We start from the raw sequence: 18,795 nt of genomic DNA, 5'->3' as shown, positions 1-18,795 counted from the left end.
GGGGAAGGGGGACTGCATTTCCTTTTCTTAAAATATTAATGATAATAATAATTCCCCCATTCCAATGGTAAGAAGGAAAATCCTTCAACGCTGGAGGCATGCCAAAAGAACAGGAGGGCTTGGGATCCAGCAGATCCAAAGCATTCCCCGATCTGCCCCAACATTTTACCTCCTTGCTGGGGAGAATGAGTTCTGCATAATCCATATTCCTTGGGGCACTCTGCTATTTTATGCATTTCACAGTTTTTTCTGAAGCTGTTTTGGAGTTATTTTTTTTTAAAGCAGGGTGTAATTTTTAAATAAAGGAATGGCCAAGTTGAATTATCACAGACTTAAAATATGAATGGTAAAACATTCCCAAAGACAATGCCTGGATAAAATATGAATGCAAAACAACAAAATTAAAATTGGTGCAGGCAGCAATGTAGACAAGCCAGTATATTTTGCCATCCTCCACACAGGCCAGCCAAATCTCCCAGTAATGACTTGTGTGGAAATCATAGGCACAGCTGCCTGGATCCTATGAATTAGAAATACAAAAACCATCTATACATTCCCTTGTGATCACAGGAAAAGCTTTTATACCTTTGATGTTCTTGTTAAGATTTTTAATTTATAAGAGTACAATTTTACTTTTACTTGATATGATACTGAGCTACAGTATTTAATAACTTGGGCTGTAATAATTTTACATTAACATTAGCACACTCATCAGGAAGAACAATGAATCATAAATCACTTGTTTGTTTGACTGGTTTGATTCCCAGGCTTATGATGATTCCCAAGACTGTCCAAGTGAGAACTGAGTTCTTACAAATTTGTAAAAGAAAATCACTTCATGTCATGTATTTCATTCTTATCTCGACTGAGGGAAGTGCTTCACAGAAGCCTCTCTGTTACACTTCTGAAGTAGCAATACAGGAAAAAAATAGAATCATCATAAATCTTAATGGATGAGTATTAGTTTCTTCACAAGAGCTGTTGCTGTTTGATATACAGACAGCAACATGGTAGAGCATACAGTAAGTAATTAAAATACGCAGAGCCATTTTGAATAATCTAACATGTAAAGATGTAAAGGAAACATCTTTAGACATGTACATCAAAGCATTCGTTCTGAAATAAACGCTCTGAATATGGGAGGCACTGGCCAGCAAGCTATTTTACTGGGCAGAAGTAACTACCATGCGAGATTAGGAAAACAGATTTTAACCAAGTTGATTGTAATATCTGCATTGCCAGCAATTAAATGGGTAGAAAGATCATTGTGCCAGTGTAGATATATTACCAGTTATACTGGGTCACTCACATAAGTCAAGGAGGTTGTCACTGGAGGCTCAGTAGCTAGAAGTGCCTTTTACCAACTGCAACTGGTGGACAGATACAGTCATTCTTTAACCGGGAAAGCCTTGCCACAGTAGTTCATGTGTTGGTTACTTCAAGACTGGATTGCTGCAATGTGCTCTATGTGGGACTTCCCCTGTGCTTGATTCGGAAGCACGACTGCTGACAGGAGTGAGGCCTTGTCAGAATATAACAGCATATAAGAACAGCGCCTACACTTTGGAACTCCTTGACTGTTGAGATCTAGCAGGTGCCTTCACTGTACTCTTTTCAGTGCTAAAAACATTCTTGCTTAGACAAGCCTACCCAGATGCTTAGAAAGTTGAGGTAATTTTAATCTGTTTTAGTGTTATAACTTTTGCATGTTGCATAGTATGGTTGTGGATTTTTCTTGGTTTTCTTGGGTTTTTTAAATAATCAAGTCGTGTATAAATTTTATGAAATTTAATATTTTGTTGGAAGCCACCCAGAGTGGCTGAGGAGACCCAGCCAGATGGGCGGGGTATAATTTTTTAAATATTATAATTATTATTATTATTACCTGGAACTGACTATTTGGTGCATTTCATGGCTTTAGCTGTTTTTAAGATCTTTCTCCGCTTCAAAATGGCTTATATTGCATGGTGGGAAGAGACTTCTTTACTGTGTTAGACGTATTATTGCAGAACTGAAGGCAGGAATCAGAAAATCCCAGTTCTTCCACAAATAAGCCACTTTCATCATGCTGAGTTGGCAAAACTAGTATTAACAAAATATAAACACTCATTCATATTCCGGCTTTCCTTTGCATCAAGCTCTCCCTCCCCAATCAAATTGCCATTCCTTTTTACATACGCCTCAGAAATATATTTGCGGATATTTTATTTAAATGTTGAGGCTTGTCTGTTCCCTGTTGTTTGCAGGCTACATATTTTTTCAAGCTGAAGCTTGGGAAACATATTTGCTGGAAAGCAAACTAGGAACCCTCTGCACAACACTTTAACAAGTAATCCAACAGAACATGCAAATTAATTTGTAGAGGAGATTTTAAAAAAACCCCCTCAATGCAGTTTACTCAATATAAGTTCCTCTGTGCTTGCTTCCTTGTAAGTGTATTCAAGACTACAGCCTTAAGCTTTGTTCTTTTCCTGTCTTACTTCATGAGGTTTTGTAGATTCTAGCCTTGGGAGAGTTGGTTGGTGCCAATAAGTCAAACATATCATTGCTTGCTACTATCTATTTGCCTGCAAGGAAGAGGCTTATTACTCAACTCTTCAGCACTTGCCTGTCAAAAAAAGAAAAAAAGGCGTATGATTTTGTGTCTCATCTCTCCAAAAGACTGCCCTGACATTATTTTTGCTCATTTTTCAGCCGCTCTCTTAAGGCAGCTGCTAGAATTTGCATCTTAAGCTTTCCTTTCGGCAGTACTATTGAAAACATTATGGGGAACATAGAGCACATATTTAATGAATGTGACCTATAACAATCCATTTGTCATTCGAAGACTAAAGCAAGTTGTGCGAGATTTCAAAGTTGTACATGCTCAAAAGGCTTACCCTTCAACTAATTAATTCATGTGATTTTAAAGCAGAGTAGAATCCTGACACCTTAGACATAAAACTGCAAGCCACTAGTTTTGCACATCACAGGCAGCTGCCAACTCTAATGTAGCTTCCCAGACTTTAGTACCATAAAGGAAGAGATTGAGATAGCAATAGCAATAGCAACCCATATGAAATATGATGTAACAAAAGTGATCTACTTATCCTGCATATTATTTACAGTACAGGTCACAGATAACCTTGGGCAGTAGAAAGAAGAAAGTGGCTGTGAAATCATAAGGTTACAATAGAATGCAGCTATATTAGAATCAGATCAAATTCCCAAATCGTCTTCCAGAAATACGTTTATGGTGTTCTGGATAAGTATTAAATTCTCCAACCCTTACAGAAATATTTCATACCACATGGAAGTCTTCATGACTGAATTACTTGGCGGTGGGCTCTCTCTCCTTCACTGGAGATCTTGAAGCAGCGGCTGCACAGCCATCTCTTGAGTATACTCAACTCTTAATTTCTTGCATCCAGCAGAGGGTTAAATTAGATGGCCTATGAGGGTCTCCCTAACTCTTATGATTCTATGAATACTTTTGATGACTACTAATGACTATATATGAAGCATCGTAATTATGTAGGTAATTTTATATCTTGCCTTTCTTCTACAGAACTCAATGCAGCTTACATATGATTCTTGGGCAGTCTTCCATCAGTGGAGATTAATTTATTGTTAAGTAATGTGTTTTCTGTCTGTTTTCAAATACATAACTTAAAATATCTATTTGTGTGAGAAATACTTGTGGAGGTTTCAGTCTCCTCCTGAAAAAACACCACCCCTTCTACAATCTTCCACGTGTGTTAAGATGTTTTGATAGCTCTACACCAGTGGGGTTGGAGGCGGTGAGCTGGAGAACAGTCAGTTAATTAAGGCAATACTGATAAGGGCAAAAATGGGATTCCCCCCACCCCCCTGAGCCCACACAACAGAATTCAGATTTCAAATCAGTCAATCAACCTACTTTATGTAACTTCATGAAAAGTTAGAATGGTAGACTAGACAACAAGCAACTGAGAACACTATGTGCAGTCATGCTCAAGGATTGCAGAAGAAATAATCAATTTCTACTTTAATACACTTCACATGCAGTTTGACCTAGATTTATCCCTTCTAAGAGAAATACATGACTGAAAGTTTGTCATTCTTGTCTGTATTGTAGAACCAGAAAACATGCCCACTCTTATGCATCCAATTTAATAGGGAAAAAAATCTGGTTTGTCAAACCAGTTTGCTATGACATTTGAACCAGCAAGCTGGAATTTGAGTAATCCCTTCCAACAGACTGCAAATCAGGACTGATTCCACTAACACATATTCTGCGGCATGCATGCATGCATCATTTCTGGTTTCTTATTTATACACGTATTTGAATTTTAGATTTGCCTTTTGCTCTAGTTTTTGAAATTTCTGTCCTTTCTCCCAATCCTGGGAATGCAAAGTGTTCAGACTATTTAAAAATACATCAGGCTTGAAAATTACAGTGCCCATTTATCTCAAAAGTGGTAACGTTCCCAGTTGTTGCAGTATACAGATAGTGTCAAAGCCCATTCTCCTGGATGTTAATAAACTGGGTTCTTTCCAGTGCAGTTTTTTGTTTTGTTTCAATGCTCTGCATGACTGACTCTACTTTTGTGTACAATCATATGTACACATATTATGATTTGTAGTGCTCAGTTTTAAACTAAGCCGTTCATTTTACCAGGATTCACCATATTTATTACAGCATTATAACAAAACTGTACAGTATCCATTATTTCCATTTTACAGGTATCAAGCTGAGTCTTACTCAAAAATTGACACCAAACTGGGAGGGGTGGCTAACACCCCAGAGGACAGGATCACACTTCAAAACGACCTTGACAGATTAGAGAACTGGGCCAAAACAAACAAGATGAATTTTAACAGGGAGAAATGTAAAGTATTGCACTTGGGCAAAAAAAAATGAGAGGCACAAATACAAGATGGGTGACACCTGGCTTGAGAGCAGTGCATGTGAAAAGGATCTAGGAGTCTTGGTTGACCACAAACTTGACATGAGCCAACAGTGTGACACGGCAGCTAAAAAAGCCAATGCAATTCTGGGCTGCATCAATAGGAGTATAGCATCTAGATCAAGGGAAGTAATAGTGCCACTGTATTCTGCTCTGGTCAGACCTCACCTGGAGTACTGTGTCCAGTTCTGGGCACCACAGTTCAAGGAGGACACTGACAAACTGGAACGTGTCCAGAGGAGGGCAACCAAAATGGTCAAAGGCCTGGAAATGATGCCTTATGAGGAACGGCTAAGGGAGCTGGGCATGTTTAGCCTGGAGAAGAGGAGGTTAAGGGGTGATATGATAGCCATGTTCAAATATATAAAAGGATGTCACATAGAGGAGGGAGAAAGGTTGTTTTCTGCTGCTCCAGAGAAGCGGGCACGGAGCAATGGTTCCAAGCTACAAGAAAGAAGATTCCACCTAAACATTAGGAAGAACTTCCTGACAGTAAGAGCTGTTCGACAGTGGAATTTGCTGCCAAGGAGTGTGGTGGAGTCTCCTTCTTTGGAGGTCTTTAAACAGAGGCTTGACAACCATATGTCAGGAGTGCTCTGGTGGTGTTTCCTGCTTGGCAGGGGGTTGGACTCGATGGCCCTTGTGGTCTCTTCCAACTCTATGATTCTATGCTGAGGTTGATGAGGCTGGAGGTGAACTGTGCACTGGGCTCAGAAAGATCTGCTTTTGATTCTTTGGATTATCTTCCATTTACTGATCTTTAGCATATGTTTTGTATATTCAGAAATCAATAAAACCTTGTTGAAATCAACAGGACTTACTTTCAAGCAGCTTTTTTATTTTTAGGACTCATTTCTGCAAACTATGTGCACATGTCATTCTAACTCTACTACTAAAATCAAAGTTTTACTCTAAGGTTTTACTCAGCTACAAGGGAGGGTCAGGATTAACACAAGCAGTTCCCTCTAATATTTGAAATGTCAACTTCCCATATTAACGGAGGAGAAAAGGTAATGCTATTTACAAGCTACTGGAGCAGCAGAATCAAGGAAAGGAAGGTACACCCCCTTGCAACATGCAGGCAGGGCAGTGATTAAAGATCTACTGTTTCCTGGTCCTATGCGTGAATAGGCTGGTAAGAAGATCATTCCATTGGGGAAGAAAAAAATATGTTGGTATAAAATGCACATTAATGATATGCATAATCAGCAAGTAATTTGTTTAGTCCAAGTTTAGATGCTCAGACTTGGGGACCTGGCAGACCTAATTAGTGAAAATAGATAAAGTTATGCATAGGGTGGAGAAAGTGGATAGAATACAGCAGCTCAAGGTCACCCAATATCAGATAACACTAGACTGAAGACAGACAAAAGAAAACAGTCTGTCAAACAGCACATATTTAATATACAGAATTCGCTGCAAAGAGGTTGTGAAGAAAACCACTCGCATTTACAGAGGACACGTCTACCAATGACTATTACTACCAGGGTCAGCCCAAGACATGATGGCCTGATGGAAGTCATGGTGACATCTCCTCCATTACATGTACAAAACCTGACCAGGCTAAATGGTTGAATCTTACAATAGGACTGGGGGGGGGGGGGGACACAAAGCAACATAATGTTGTGTTTAGGATTGCAGCCTCAAATCCTCACAATGTTTCCCCTTTCATATAACACTCTCAACCTGATGTGCTCCAAACCTTTTTGGACTAGCTCCCATCAGCTCCTTCTAGCAAAGCTGCCACAGTCCGAATCATCTGAAAGGTATCAGGCTGAAGAAGGTTGACGATCACTTATTTGCCTCACATAAAAAATATTAAGCATATCTCATCATTCTACATCAAAGGCAGGGATTTCAGGACATAATGGAATTCTCTTATACTAAGGTGTAAATGGGAGGGCATTACCTCTGGTGGGGGAACATTTTGTGCTCCTTCTGGGGTAGTTTGTCCAGCTTTGGTTCCCACCCTGCATTCAGCTCTCACCTATGGTTCCTAGAAGCTGCCAGCATGCAACAGAGTCCACCCCCCAGGAAGAGCTTTGACTGGCTGGATAAACCAGATGAGGGTTCTCAAACCCTCAGTGAGTTTGGGATTTCCCCGCATGCAAAGACAGGCTCTGGTGGACTGAGTGAACGAGACCAATAGTGGGTCCAACGGTCAGGAAGGTGGTTACTGCACATGCTGCAGAGGGAAGTGAGGGGCAGATGGGGCTCATCAACCTGGGAAGACAGCACATCTAGGAGAAGGAAAACTCTGGTCCTAACTTCTAGCTATACTCATCCGTGAGAAAGGCTTTGGGAGAAAACTCCAAGGAAAAAGCTGTACTCGCTGCCTTGCCTAAGAAGTAAACCCTACACAAATCTGGAGTGGAGTCTCTAAGATGGTCAGATGGTGCCTTGTATGCCTACTTCTGGCAAGTCCTGCAGCCAAGCTGGTGCCAAACATATTGCTCTGCTTTCCTTTGGACCACATCCATGAGGACGAGAGGTCAGTATTGTCTGGGTGGCCCAGGACCTCCATACACACTGCCCAGGCATGCGCTAACGTAGTGCTGCTAAGGTAGCAGTTTTAACTTCACCCCCAAAGGCACACTCCATTTTCTCTCGAGACAGACAGGTGCCAACAACGCAGTATTAACAGCCCAAGGTCGTATACAAAGCTAACTGCAATACCTACAGAGTCAGACAGATAAAAAGACGGGGCGGCAGAATTGTTCAGAAACTGTGTTAAAAAGCTAGTATACAACAGAATAAATAAATCACATTTTGTTCCACATAGCATTACTCAAATCTCACTGTAAAAAAGAATTACCTTTCTGCATTATCTAGCATTCAATTGTTTCTAAAAGGCAAAATGTTTTGTTTTGTTTTTTTAAAAAATATCCAAACCAATATTTTAAGTTCAATAAGAATTCTTCACTGATTGTGAAACAGGGCATATAAACAAATCTCACAAAAGCAAATGAAAAGCTTTCTAGGGGGAGTTTCATCATTCTCTGCTCTGACATTTTAAAACACAGTGCTAAAGAGCTTATAAATGGACACTTGGCAGCAACTTCAGAAGAACAGAAAGGTGCCTGTGGATTCCTTAACCTTTCTGAGCATCCAGTGAAAAGAAGGCTGCTGTTTCTTCCAAATGCTCTCAATGTCCTTTGAAAATATTACCTTTAACTTATTTATAATGTCGTGAAACTTAATATAATTCACATTTTGTGTGTCTAACAAACTTTATAATGTCAATACAGTAGTTTGATCTATAGGGACTGCTACTGTCAGAGAGAGGGATGTTGCATGAAACCAATGCCTTGCATAATAGTCTAGCATCATAGTACAGTAGTGGAAGGATAATACATTAAATAACTTTTGCTGCCCATTTGCAAGTCACAAGTTTACTGAACTGAGCTAGAGCTTCTTAACGTGAAACAGGATCTGTGTCCTCTTTTACCAAATTTTAAATAAGCTTTAAGATGAGCCTGTAAAATTAGAATGAGTTTAGCCTGCTTGCTATGATAATAGGGATGGGTTTATAGAATGTAAATAGTAACTTTAATAAAATAACTGAGTGCCTACTCTAAAGGAAAGCTTCTGGAAATGAGCTGTGGCCCATCATTTTACCAATGTATTTAAGTCTGACCTAGTTCAAATCTGACCTCAGCCATGAACTCGCTGGATGGCCTTAGGCAAGCCACTATCTCTCTGCTTCAGAAGCCCAGCTTTAATATGGTGGCAGTAATGACGGCCTGTTGCAAGGATTAATTGGAGAACATGAAATACTGCAGGATTTTAGGGGAAGTGATATATCAGTACTAATATTACTAAATAATCACTTTTACTTTCCTCATTTTGTTACCTACTTCAGAAGAAGCACAATGCATTTTGTCTTTGTTTGTTTTACCATTCCTCTTGGTCAGGCTTCATCTTTGCATATGAAATCTATTGCAAGAAGAGCCACATCTACTATTCAAAGTTCTTACTTTTTAAAAAATAAATCAACAGCCAGATACACTTCAGCGTATTTGACTGCTTGTTTGGGGCATCCAAATTATTGTGCAGTCCAAGCAAAAAAAATTGGGACCTGCAAGAAAATACAGATGGCTACCGTTTCATTCAGGGTTTCTATTCCTAGCCCCTGTGCATATCAGTAGAGTGCGTCTATGTGTGCCCCGCACCATTCTGCCTTCTTCCAGGTCCAAAAGGACATGCACGTTGGGAATCATGTGTGAACTGGATGTGCCTAAAATGGTCGCTGCCTGTAATGCAGTATATCCTTAACTCACAACCACGCCTGCACCTGTTCAAGGTTCAAGCCAGACAGTCATGCCATCCTCTGGAACCCTATAAGCTACTAGATACTCTAGCAAGCCAACTCCCCCAACCTTGGTTTTACTTTTCAATCTGACATGCAACAGTTCACAACTTCTGGAGCTCCAGCATTGACACATTAGGCTTTTTGTGGGTGTGTTCCTTCTTATGGGGGCTTATTTAAAAGTTTTATTTGTATTTTTACAAACTTTGGAGTCTTCTTGAATGTGCTTTTGTTTCTTGTCTGCTACAATTCTGTAAGTGCACGCCTCTTGAATTCACTTTTAGATGGAGTGATAACTTACATAAACAATGTAGCTCTGGAACAGCAAACTGTTTTCCTTACATAACAAATATATTGGGAACATATTTAATTAGTATGCTGCAATGTATTATGATGTGATGGAAATGGCATGCATGCAGTTCCAGGAGTATCAGACATTTCTTCAATAGTCCAAGTGATATCTGACACAATGAAGATTCACTTTTACTGATTTTGTAAAGATCACAAATGATGTTTTGCTATATAGTCCAAAATAAACAAGAGCAGTAATAATTGGACTGACTATTCAAATACCTCAAAGGTATTTTTCTGGATTATTTGTAAAATTAAGAAACTTCTCAGGTACAAGGCTTCTTGAGCAACATCTAATGTAATTAGGTCATATGCAGGTGCTCCTAAAATATCAAAAGCCAATTTGTATCCCTCCATGGAACGTTTGGAAACTGGATACTAGATTTCCTTATTCCCCCGAAGTTATTATCACAACAACATGTAAAATACAGGTAGCAACCATTTTACACACGTCCAATTGATGTGCAATCATGCACACACTTATCGCTGCTGACCCAGAAGTGGCCCAAACGTGGAGCAAGTGGCCCAAACCATGTGGAGGGGTCAGGAACGGAACTCCCGTGCAAAATATTTGCCGCCTGTAGGTTATTTGGAGGGATTGTGACTAGCCCAGGGTTAGGCCATGGCGGACAGGTTGGAGATTTGCATACAGATCTCAGAATTCTATTCCACTAACACCCAGTGCATTTATTAGGGTGGGTGATTAAGGTATAAAGAATGTTTTTAATGTGCAAGGAAAAAGCACACTAAATTAAAGCTGTGATTTAACTGAAGTTTCCCACAGATACTTCATATTTTCCTAAAACAATGGCACAAATTAACCACAATGTTACTTTACTGCACAACTAAGAAGCGTATGATTTATACTGTTGTTTCATTCTTATAACCAGGTCTTGCATCTCTTTGTTGCACTGTTTACAGTTTCCAACTTGCTCTTTCTTTAGACCTATAAATGGAATGTCTAAAACATTCGTTTATTGTTTTTCATACACATGGCAGTTTGTGAGGTTAAGCATGGGGGGGGGGAGAGACCATAAACTTGTGCACTGGAGAATTTCCTCTTTTTGTTTTATGTAGCATGGCTCCTTTCTGTGCAATTCTGCCTTGGTCTAGCGGCTAGCCCCACCCTCCCCAAAATAAGTGGCAAACAAGAACGAAATGACTGTGACTGACAAGGTCGCAGCAAAGTCTGACAGCTGCTGGCCAGACTAGAGCACTCACTTTATTTTCATCAGGTGAAATGTAATGCCTGTGTTTGGTAGGAAAAGTAAATATACTTACATCTGAGAAGTGCTCAAATTGATTCCTTTGCATAGAAAAACCTTTAGCTATGCAATCCTAATCTATGCACACCCAGTGTCGATGGCTGGGGGGGGGGGTTGGATACTGTGTTGTCTGCTCTCTGCTGACTACCACTGGCAGAGAGGCAGAAAGACCACAGAGGAGGCCTAGCTTTGCCCATTCAGGTGGCAAGCTACCACCAGCATTTCTTCTACTGGAAAGTAGGCAGCAGAAAGTCCTTCAATGGGGTGTTGATGGATGGGTGTCAGATGCTTTGGATTGGCTGGATCTAAAGCCCCATGAACTCCCCAAGAGGTCTGATCCTTGGGCCTCTCAGCCATACCAGACTGTAACCAGATTAGTTGAAAAAAATCAGGAAACCTACCACCTGCTCTGGGCAGCATGAGCAAGTTAAGCTTGCAATTTTCTGGGGCTAAAGTTAGGATTGCTCAACACCCTCAATGTATCTGGGAGAAGCAATGAGCCAGTGTAGAGATTAACTGCAGGGCTAACATGCTTATATCAATATTATTTAGTATTAACCTGATTATTTAAAGGCAATCTCATCATTACTTTTTTTTTTTTTTTAAGAAAAGATTTTAATCCACCCTGGAATTAAGTTTTATGACATAACGTTCTTTGTCCTTCCTTTTCCTCTTTTCCTCCCATGTCCAGATTCACTTCCAAGGAGGCTGAGAGAAAGGACAGACATGTGTCAAAGGGGCAGCTTGACCTCCTGAAATCTAGTTGCCAACCATGGCTAATCCATTTGAGAATTTGATGTGGACAATCCAATGCTACCACCCTTCTAAGAAATGAAGAGAGTTTTTCAGCCTATGGCTAAATCAAATTATTCAAGCAACCAGAAGGCAATGATGTATACACCCTATAAGTAACCAGGAAAAAATGCATAAGGACTGCTTCTCATTTATGACCTGTTCTTACAGGTTTTGTAAAAAAAAAGAAATCTCAGCTATGAGTAGTTGTCACACGAGACTTCTTACAAATGACCAGATATGGCTTTCACTGCTTGAATGAAGCTGAAAGTGTGCATTCAAGGAAACACATCAGTAACCCTGCTGCTTTTTTGCCTGGCACTCAAATTTATTACAGCCCTGATGCTGAAGTTAAAAAGACTTTTCAGTGTTTCATAATCAGTGTTATCATCCCCCAAAGTATACAACCCCTCACCACTCGATTTTTAGCTGACAGATCACTTTTATAGAGAAAATGTAATGAATACTGAAGGCTGTTATAGCAAATATGACACTTATGAAAATACTACAATCCTGTATTTTCTTCTCTATAATGTGTAGTATATGGACATAAATTAGCATATATTACCTTACACCTCTAATAAACCTCATTCTAGACTTGCAAATAATTCTGTAAAAATGCTTAGCACCTTGTCTGCCCACACATATCTAAAATACACCTTTCATGGCACATGATCTACCTTCAAGAAAAATAGTGCCAATTCTTTTTTTTTCAGTTTGCAAAAATTTCTCTGACTGATCCTAAAAAAGCCATTTTTGCTAGTCACCCATAAAGGAGGCAGGAGCCAACCTAGATTTTATGCAGCTTCAGAGTAGAAGGGGAATTAAGTCAAAGAATCACTATGGGGGCAAAGGGTTAACACACAGAGATGAAATTACCCTTTACTTCTCTGCATCTTTTTGATTTTTTTAAAGGCAAAAATCTGTGGGGAACTCCAAATATGAAATTCCCATGGTAACATTCACTTTGCCCTGAGCACTAGTCATAAGCTTACTTTCAGAGCCACAGATAGCTTTCCGAGAAACACTTTTTACTCAGAAGACATTACACCTACTTAATATCATTGGCAGAGATCATAATTTCTTTTTCCCCCACACAGTACAACTTACTAACACTTTTTAATAAGCCCTATTTCAGCTACTTTAAATGGAAATGTCATGAGTTTACAGGAACAGATCTTCACACTGAGGGGAACAGAGATAAAGCAAGATCCCCTAGGGTTTGAAACATGAATTCATGCACAAAACATGCTGGAGTTTCCTTATGCCAAACCCTCTCCCCCTTCAGCAGCCCTTCCACAATCCCCCTTAACAGCACGATTAGGGGGATCAACAGTATCAGCCTTTTAATGTGGTAGCTGCTTTATTATTCTCCCTTTCCGTGTTCTCACAACTTGCAATTTTATTTTAAACGACATTTTCTACTCTGAACCCTAACTTACCTGAGGCAGCGCCTACAACTATGGTGAAATAGCTCATTTCTTGCTTACAATGAACTGGCTTAGTTTAATATAGATTCTAAACTACAGAGATTCTCTATAAAAGTTCACAGAGTTGTTGAACCTGCAAATCTGTTTCTTTGGCCTGGCCTCACAGAATACTATTTTTACAAGCTACCGGCAACACATGTTTAAGAGGAAATTCTGCAACCAAGGTATTCAGCTGTCCAGGATTTCACAAGCCATACAAGTGTCAGAAAGCTGTGATTTATGGCCCTGTTTGAGGCTTGTTCTTCCTTCCATTTTTTCATATTCTATCAGCAATATTTTCCATATACAGCTGGAATTGCACCTCTCACTTTAACAATCTGTGCTCTGTCCATATGTATAACACATTGGTGAGGATGTTATTTTTTCAGTGAACTACATATAAACCAATTTCATGGCACACTGCCCCAAAAGCAGACAGTTCACTGCTAAACAATCATTTTTTAGAAAATAGTCTTGTAGCACTGAATGCTTCTTTACACAAAGTCTATAGTCCAGCACAGACTACAGTCCAGTATTCGGCTAAAACCCTATTGTGTGGGATTGCAACTACAATCAACAACAATAAAAGGAAGTTTCTCTGCAGAATGTTCAAATTATAGTTTTTGTAACATTCATACATGCAGAGGGTCCCAGATTCAATCCTTGGCATCTCCAGGCAGGGCTAGGGAAAATACAGCAGTCTGAAACCCTGGACAGCTGCTGCCAGTCTGTGCAGAAAATACTGAGTTAGATGGACTACAGTGGTGCCTCGCAAGACGAAAAGAATCCGTTCCGCGATTCTCTTCGTCTAGCGGTTTTTTCGTCTTGCGAAGCAAGCCCATTGACGGCTTAGCGGATTAGCGCTATTAGCGTCTTAGCGGCTTTTAGCGGCTTATCAGCTTAGCGGATAAGCAGATAAGCGGCTTAGCGGCTTAGAAAAAGGGGGGGGGGGAAAGGAAAAAAAAGTCGGAAAAACTCGCAAGACATTTCGTCTTGCGAAGCAAGCCCATAGGGAAATTCGTTTTGCGAAGCGCCTCCAAAACGGAAAACCCTTTCGTCTAGCGGGTTTTTCGTCTTGCGAGGCATTCGTCTTGCGGGGCACCACTGTACTTGGCCTGACTCAATACAAGGCAGCTTCCTATGTTCCTATTTGCCTTTCACTGTCCTGCTGCACTTTACACAGTCACACCTTGGATCCTGAACACCTTGAGAGTTGAACGTTTTGGCTCCCGAATGTTGCAAACCCGGAAGTGAGTGTTCCGGTTTGCGAACCTTATTTGGAACCCGAATGTCCGACGCAGCTTCTGAACATTTTGGAAGTCGAACGGCCTCTGGAACAGATTCCATTCGGCTTCTGAGGTACCACAGTACAGTTTGGCACAGAGCAAAGAAGACAGAAGCCTGGCAATTCAAGCCCTTGCTCTCTACCCTATAGGTCTTTCAGTATTATAAAGGCAGAACTTTATAAAGATCATGGTTTTTGCAATGGTTAAAAGGAGCCTTTAACATTTTGAAAACAGAAAGTCAGAACATTTATTGGCTTTAAAAGCAAGAACATGTTTATATTGAGGACCCATGCCCAATTTTTTAAAAATTCCACTGATCTATGATGTTAAGGGTTGTGAAAATTACATTTAACGTCCAAATTGTTGCATTAAGGAACAGTACACGATAAACAATGGCACCTATAAATTTTTGCATGCAATATTCTCTAGAAACTGATTTTCATACTTACTTCAGCCCTAGAGCTCATTAAGTGTGACCTCACTTTAACTGTTCTATGCTGTAAATGCAGCATTGTCATTTGCAGCAATATCCGGCTGGGTTCACTCAAGCAAACAAAACTAAACACTGCTAAGTACTTCTTTAGGACTAACAGGCAGTGAGGCCAAATATGAGTGCAAGAGCATATGCAGAAAGCCTTAGGTTTTTCTTCTGTCCCTTAGCACCTTCAGTCTGAATAGATCATAGGATCATAGGAACATAGAGTTGGAAGGGACCCTGAGGATCATCTAGTCCAACCCCCCTGCAATGCAGGAATTTACAGCTGTCCCATATGGGGATCAAACCTGCAACCTTGGTGTTATCAGGACCATGCTCTAACCAACTGGAATAATGAGGCAATGGAAGCACCTCCTCAATATAATTATTCTGCCAGCAAAAACAGTACAGGAGTTTATAAAACTAAAGTCACTGCTCAAACAAATGTGACCTATGAAACTTAGTCTTTAGAATCCTATGACTCTGAGTTTTCAGGTAAGATTGCAGATCTCATTAGTCAAAAGCTTAAAAATTCATCCACTATAATTCAAAGAGCAAATAAAAAGAAGGGCCCTGCCGTCCTATGGTCCCTTGAGCCTCTCCAATGCCAGAGAAAGACCTGTTATTGAATTTCCTCTCCCCACTAGCAAAGCAATTTCAAATCCATCATCATCAGGAGGGCACTACTTTGGCTATCCCTGAACTAGAATATTTTGTTGGTGGAAGGAAATTCTCCACAGCTGGCACTTCAGGAAGAACTGTTTACTGAAAATGAAATGCCTCACAATACAAGGTCAAAAGCATTGTGGCTCATGTGGCATCAGAGCACTGCACATGTATGGTTGCTCCTATATTCTCATAAATGATGTGCTACTAATGTGCGTGTGTTATTAAATCTGTATTTCTGCTCTAGGTTTATGATACAGTTAAATATAAGTCTTCACTGAGACATTATACACTAATCTGAAAACAAAGCAAGCTTAAATCATTAAGGAGTCAATCGGAAAAAGGCCAGACAAGAGAAAGTGATGATTTACAGAACCCTTCTACACTTGGGCACTTATATACATTTCCAGAGGGAGCATATTCTAGAGGTGATGGAAAGCAACCCTGGGGCTGATGTATGAGAGTGTATACCATTAGCAGTTAAATGTTGTGTTAATTATGTTGACTGCATGTATTTGAGTCAGCGCCTTGCCATTAAGTTTAAAAATAAACACACACTGCCACCTAGTAACTAATGTGAAGAAGGCTAAATCTAGCTGATGTGGAAATAACTAAGCACAGTTAAGGAAGTGCACTGCTTTTACTACTTGATTCAAGAAGGAACATTTTCTTCAACCATATCATGCAAAGTCACAATGTAAGGAGAGAACTGCATCTACAACATTACCCAAACTTAAACATGGTTACTATCTTGTTTTATGGCCCTTACTGTATGCCTTTAACAGCAACCCAACACACAGAAATTCAGCCGTGGAACTTTTCCTGACTTTGAAAAACACATTGCAATAAACTTCACTAGCTATTTTTTTTCCTGATTTCGGCAGCAATAAAAGGAGCAGATGCAGGACTTGTAAAATGAGTAGCAACTCTGTAGTGTTGGCATTACAAAATTTATATTCACTGCTACTTAACACCACCAGGCCTGCTTACGCAGGCTCAGTTTAAACGTGACACCACACGAGAAGAACTTAGCTGTGAAGCTTTGCACATCTGCCTTGTCTCATTTGGACCAGGCTCTCAACCACTACAACTGCACACAAACACCTAAAAGTCCCCTTGAACTCATGTAGACTTTTGAACAAGTGCACAGGACTGGACTGCCAGCTGGCAGTGTTTGGTGCCAACATAACACCTGCTGAGTTCAAATTCCCAACATGCTGCAAGTACACAAGCAGGTGAGATGACCTGCTTTAAATGAGCTACTGATGCATGCCATGTTCTGTTCCTCTTATCTGCCAGGTATGGCATTTACACAGGGCCTCACACCACAGTTAGTCCAAGAAGTTTCAACTATCCTTGCGGTAGTTATAGTGGAGCTCCTAATCCGTGATAGTTATCGGGATTATGCATCTTTTGGGGAGTAAAATAAACACAGAGAAAACAGAATATAAAGTAGACATTAATGTGAAAACCGGACCTCCACCACCACCACCCTACTCCATGGGCAAACGGTACACACTCCTAGACCTATAGAAATGCCCACATCTCGCCCCAGCCACCTTCTACTGCGAGTGGGTGAGGCAGTTAGGGGGCCAGTCCCAGCCCAGAGTTCACCGCTCGCCTCCCCACAACCAGCGCACACAGGAGGGCGCAATTATGCGCAATTGAGAGGTCAAAGGTCTGGGGCGAAGCGGCAGCGCACCTGAAGGAGCCGGGACTAACTTACGACGTGTGCCTGCCCACCTGCTTGGGGAGCCGGCGCCAGGCAGCTCTTCCCCTCCCAGCAGGCGGCGAGGGGGCGCCCGCGGCTTACGGCAGACGCCCCGTCCGAAGTCCCCCTTTCTCAGGCCTCGCCAACGCCACAGGCCTCAGCCTGGGCAGGGACAGCCGCCACCGCCGCCGCCGCCCCCTCCCGGCCCGCCGGCCCAGGCTGAAGAGGGAGGAAGGCACACAGGCAGCGAGGGAAGAAGGGCCGCCGGGGGTTGGGGGTCCGCCCGCCCGCCCGCCCCCTCTGCCCTCCCTCGGCCGGGAAGCAGCGACTCACCCGGATCCTGTCCCCCGGGCTGGGGTCTTCGGCGCGGGGCGAGAGCGACGACCAGAGCAGCAGCAGCCCCAGGAAGGAGCCGAGCAGCAGCACCGCGCGCAGGAGGAAGCCCAGCTTCAGCCGCATCCTCAGCGCCAGCTCCCCGACGAGCTCCCCGAAGCCGCCGCCGCCGCCGAAGCCGCCGGGCTCCTCGCTGCCGTTCCCACCCCCCTCCCGGCGACTGCTGTTGTTGCTCCTCACTTGTGCCGAGCTGCGCTCTGCGTGGCTTCCCTCCCTCCCCTCCTCCCTCTTTCACTACTGTACTGCCGCCTTTCTCCTTCTCTCTTTCTCTCTGCGAGGCAGCAGGCGCCTGGCGCCGAGCCTCGCTCGTACTCGCGCTCCCTCCCTGCAGCTTCGCTTCTCCTCCTCCTCACTCCTCCCCTCAGCCTTTTTCGAGCTGCTGCTGCCGCCGCCGCCGCCGCCTCCTCTCCTTCCTCGACTCCTGCTTGCTCTGCTCTCTCCTTGCAAACCCCCCAAAAACTTTTCCTTTTTTTAAAGAACCTCTTTTTCCTCTCCCCCTCCAACACGCCCCGCTTTCTGGTTTTTCCTGTTCTCTTTGTATCTCCCGTGTTGAGTCTTCACTCCCCCCCCTTTTTTTCCACCGCTCTTTTCTTCCTTGCTAATGTTCAGCCCAGCTTGCTAAAATGAAGCAGGAAGTCGCCACGGCCGCCGCCGCCGCCACCCCCAGAAGCAAAGGCTCCACGTGGCTGCTTTACAGCCCGAAGGGTTGCTTCAGGTTGACTTTAGAGGCGGCTTTTCGTGTGGGTGGGTGTATGTGTGTGAGAGAGAGATTGATTCGTCCCCATCCGGAGGTAGAGTTCGAAGAGCAAACCCAGCAGAAGCTATGCAAATACGAGGCTTGCTTGCTTGCTTGCTTGCTTGGCTCCTGGCTTTGGCAAGGTGGAAACGAGGATCAGTGTGGGTTTGCTTGCTCTCTCTGTCTCTCTCTGCTCGTCTTTGGACTGGCACAGGAGCAAATCCAACGGTAAAAGGTGTGATCAAGAATTGCAACGTGGGAAAGAGTAGCAATGCCCCGTGATACCTTTAGCACAACGGCGATGGCCGTCACAGAAAGCCCAAGATCTCTTTGTGGTGTGCTTGCATGTATGAATGAATGCATGCATGCATGCCTCTGTCTCAAAGGAAGAAGGTAAAGTCACCTTAAAATTAG

At 42.1% G+C, this 18,795-nt stretch overlaps 1 protein-coding gene and 1 long non-coding RNA gene across 13 annotated transcripts in view; one reads left to right on the top strand and one right to left on the bottom strand.

Moving 5' to 3' along the window:
• The window catches only part of GALNT7 (polypeptide N-acetylgalactosaminyltransferase 7), a 43,231-nt gene extending 25,513 nt beyond the window's left edge, over window positions 1-17,718 (bottom strand). For all 4 annotated transcript variants that reach the window (XR_013842583.1, XM_079991398.1, XM_079991395.1 and 1 more), the window contains exon 1: window positions 17,586-17,718. Coding sequence is in view for 3 of the 4 variants with exons in the window: in XM_079991398.1 (XP_079847524.1) it covers window positions 17,586-17,711 (126 nt within the window). In the remaining variant the exon portion in view is untranslated. The remainder of the gene's footprint in view (window positions 1-17,585) is intronic.
• An 878-nt stretch (window positions 17,719-18,596) lies between these two features.
• Window positions 18,597-18,795, top strand: part of LOC307224546 — a 107,306-nt gene continuing 107,107 nt past the window's right edge. For 8 of the 9 annotated variants that reach the window (XR_013842623.1, XR_013842624.1, XR_013842625.1 and 5 more), the window contains exon 1: window positions 18,635-18,774. This is a non-coding gene — a long non-coding RNA (uncharacterized lncRNA). Of the gene's footprint in view, window positions 18,775-18,795 lie in introns of all 9 variants that reach the window. The other variant, XR_013842622.1, reaches the window with a different exon arrangement.

The sequence above is a fragment of the Podarcis cretensis genome (genome assembly GCF_951804945.1).
Source record: "Podarcis cretensis genome assembly, chromosome: 9".
Taxonomy (NCBI): domain Eukaryota; kingdom Metazoa; phylum Chordata; class Lepidosauria; order Squamata; family Lacertidae; genus Podarcis; species Podarcis cretensis.
Note: the sequence above shows the minus strand (reverse complement) of the source record. Positions and strands in the feature narration are given on the sequence as shown.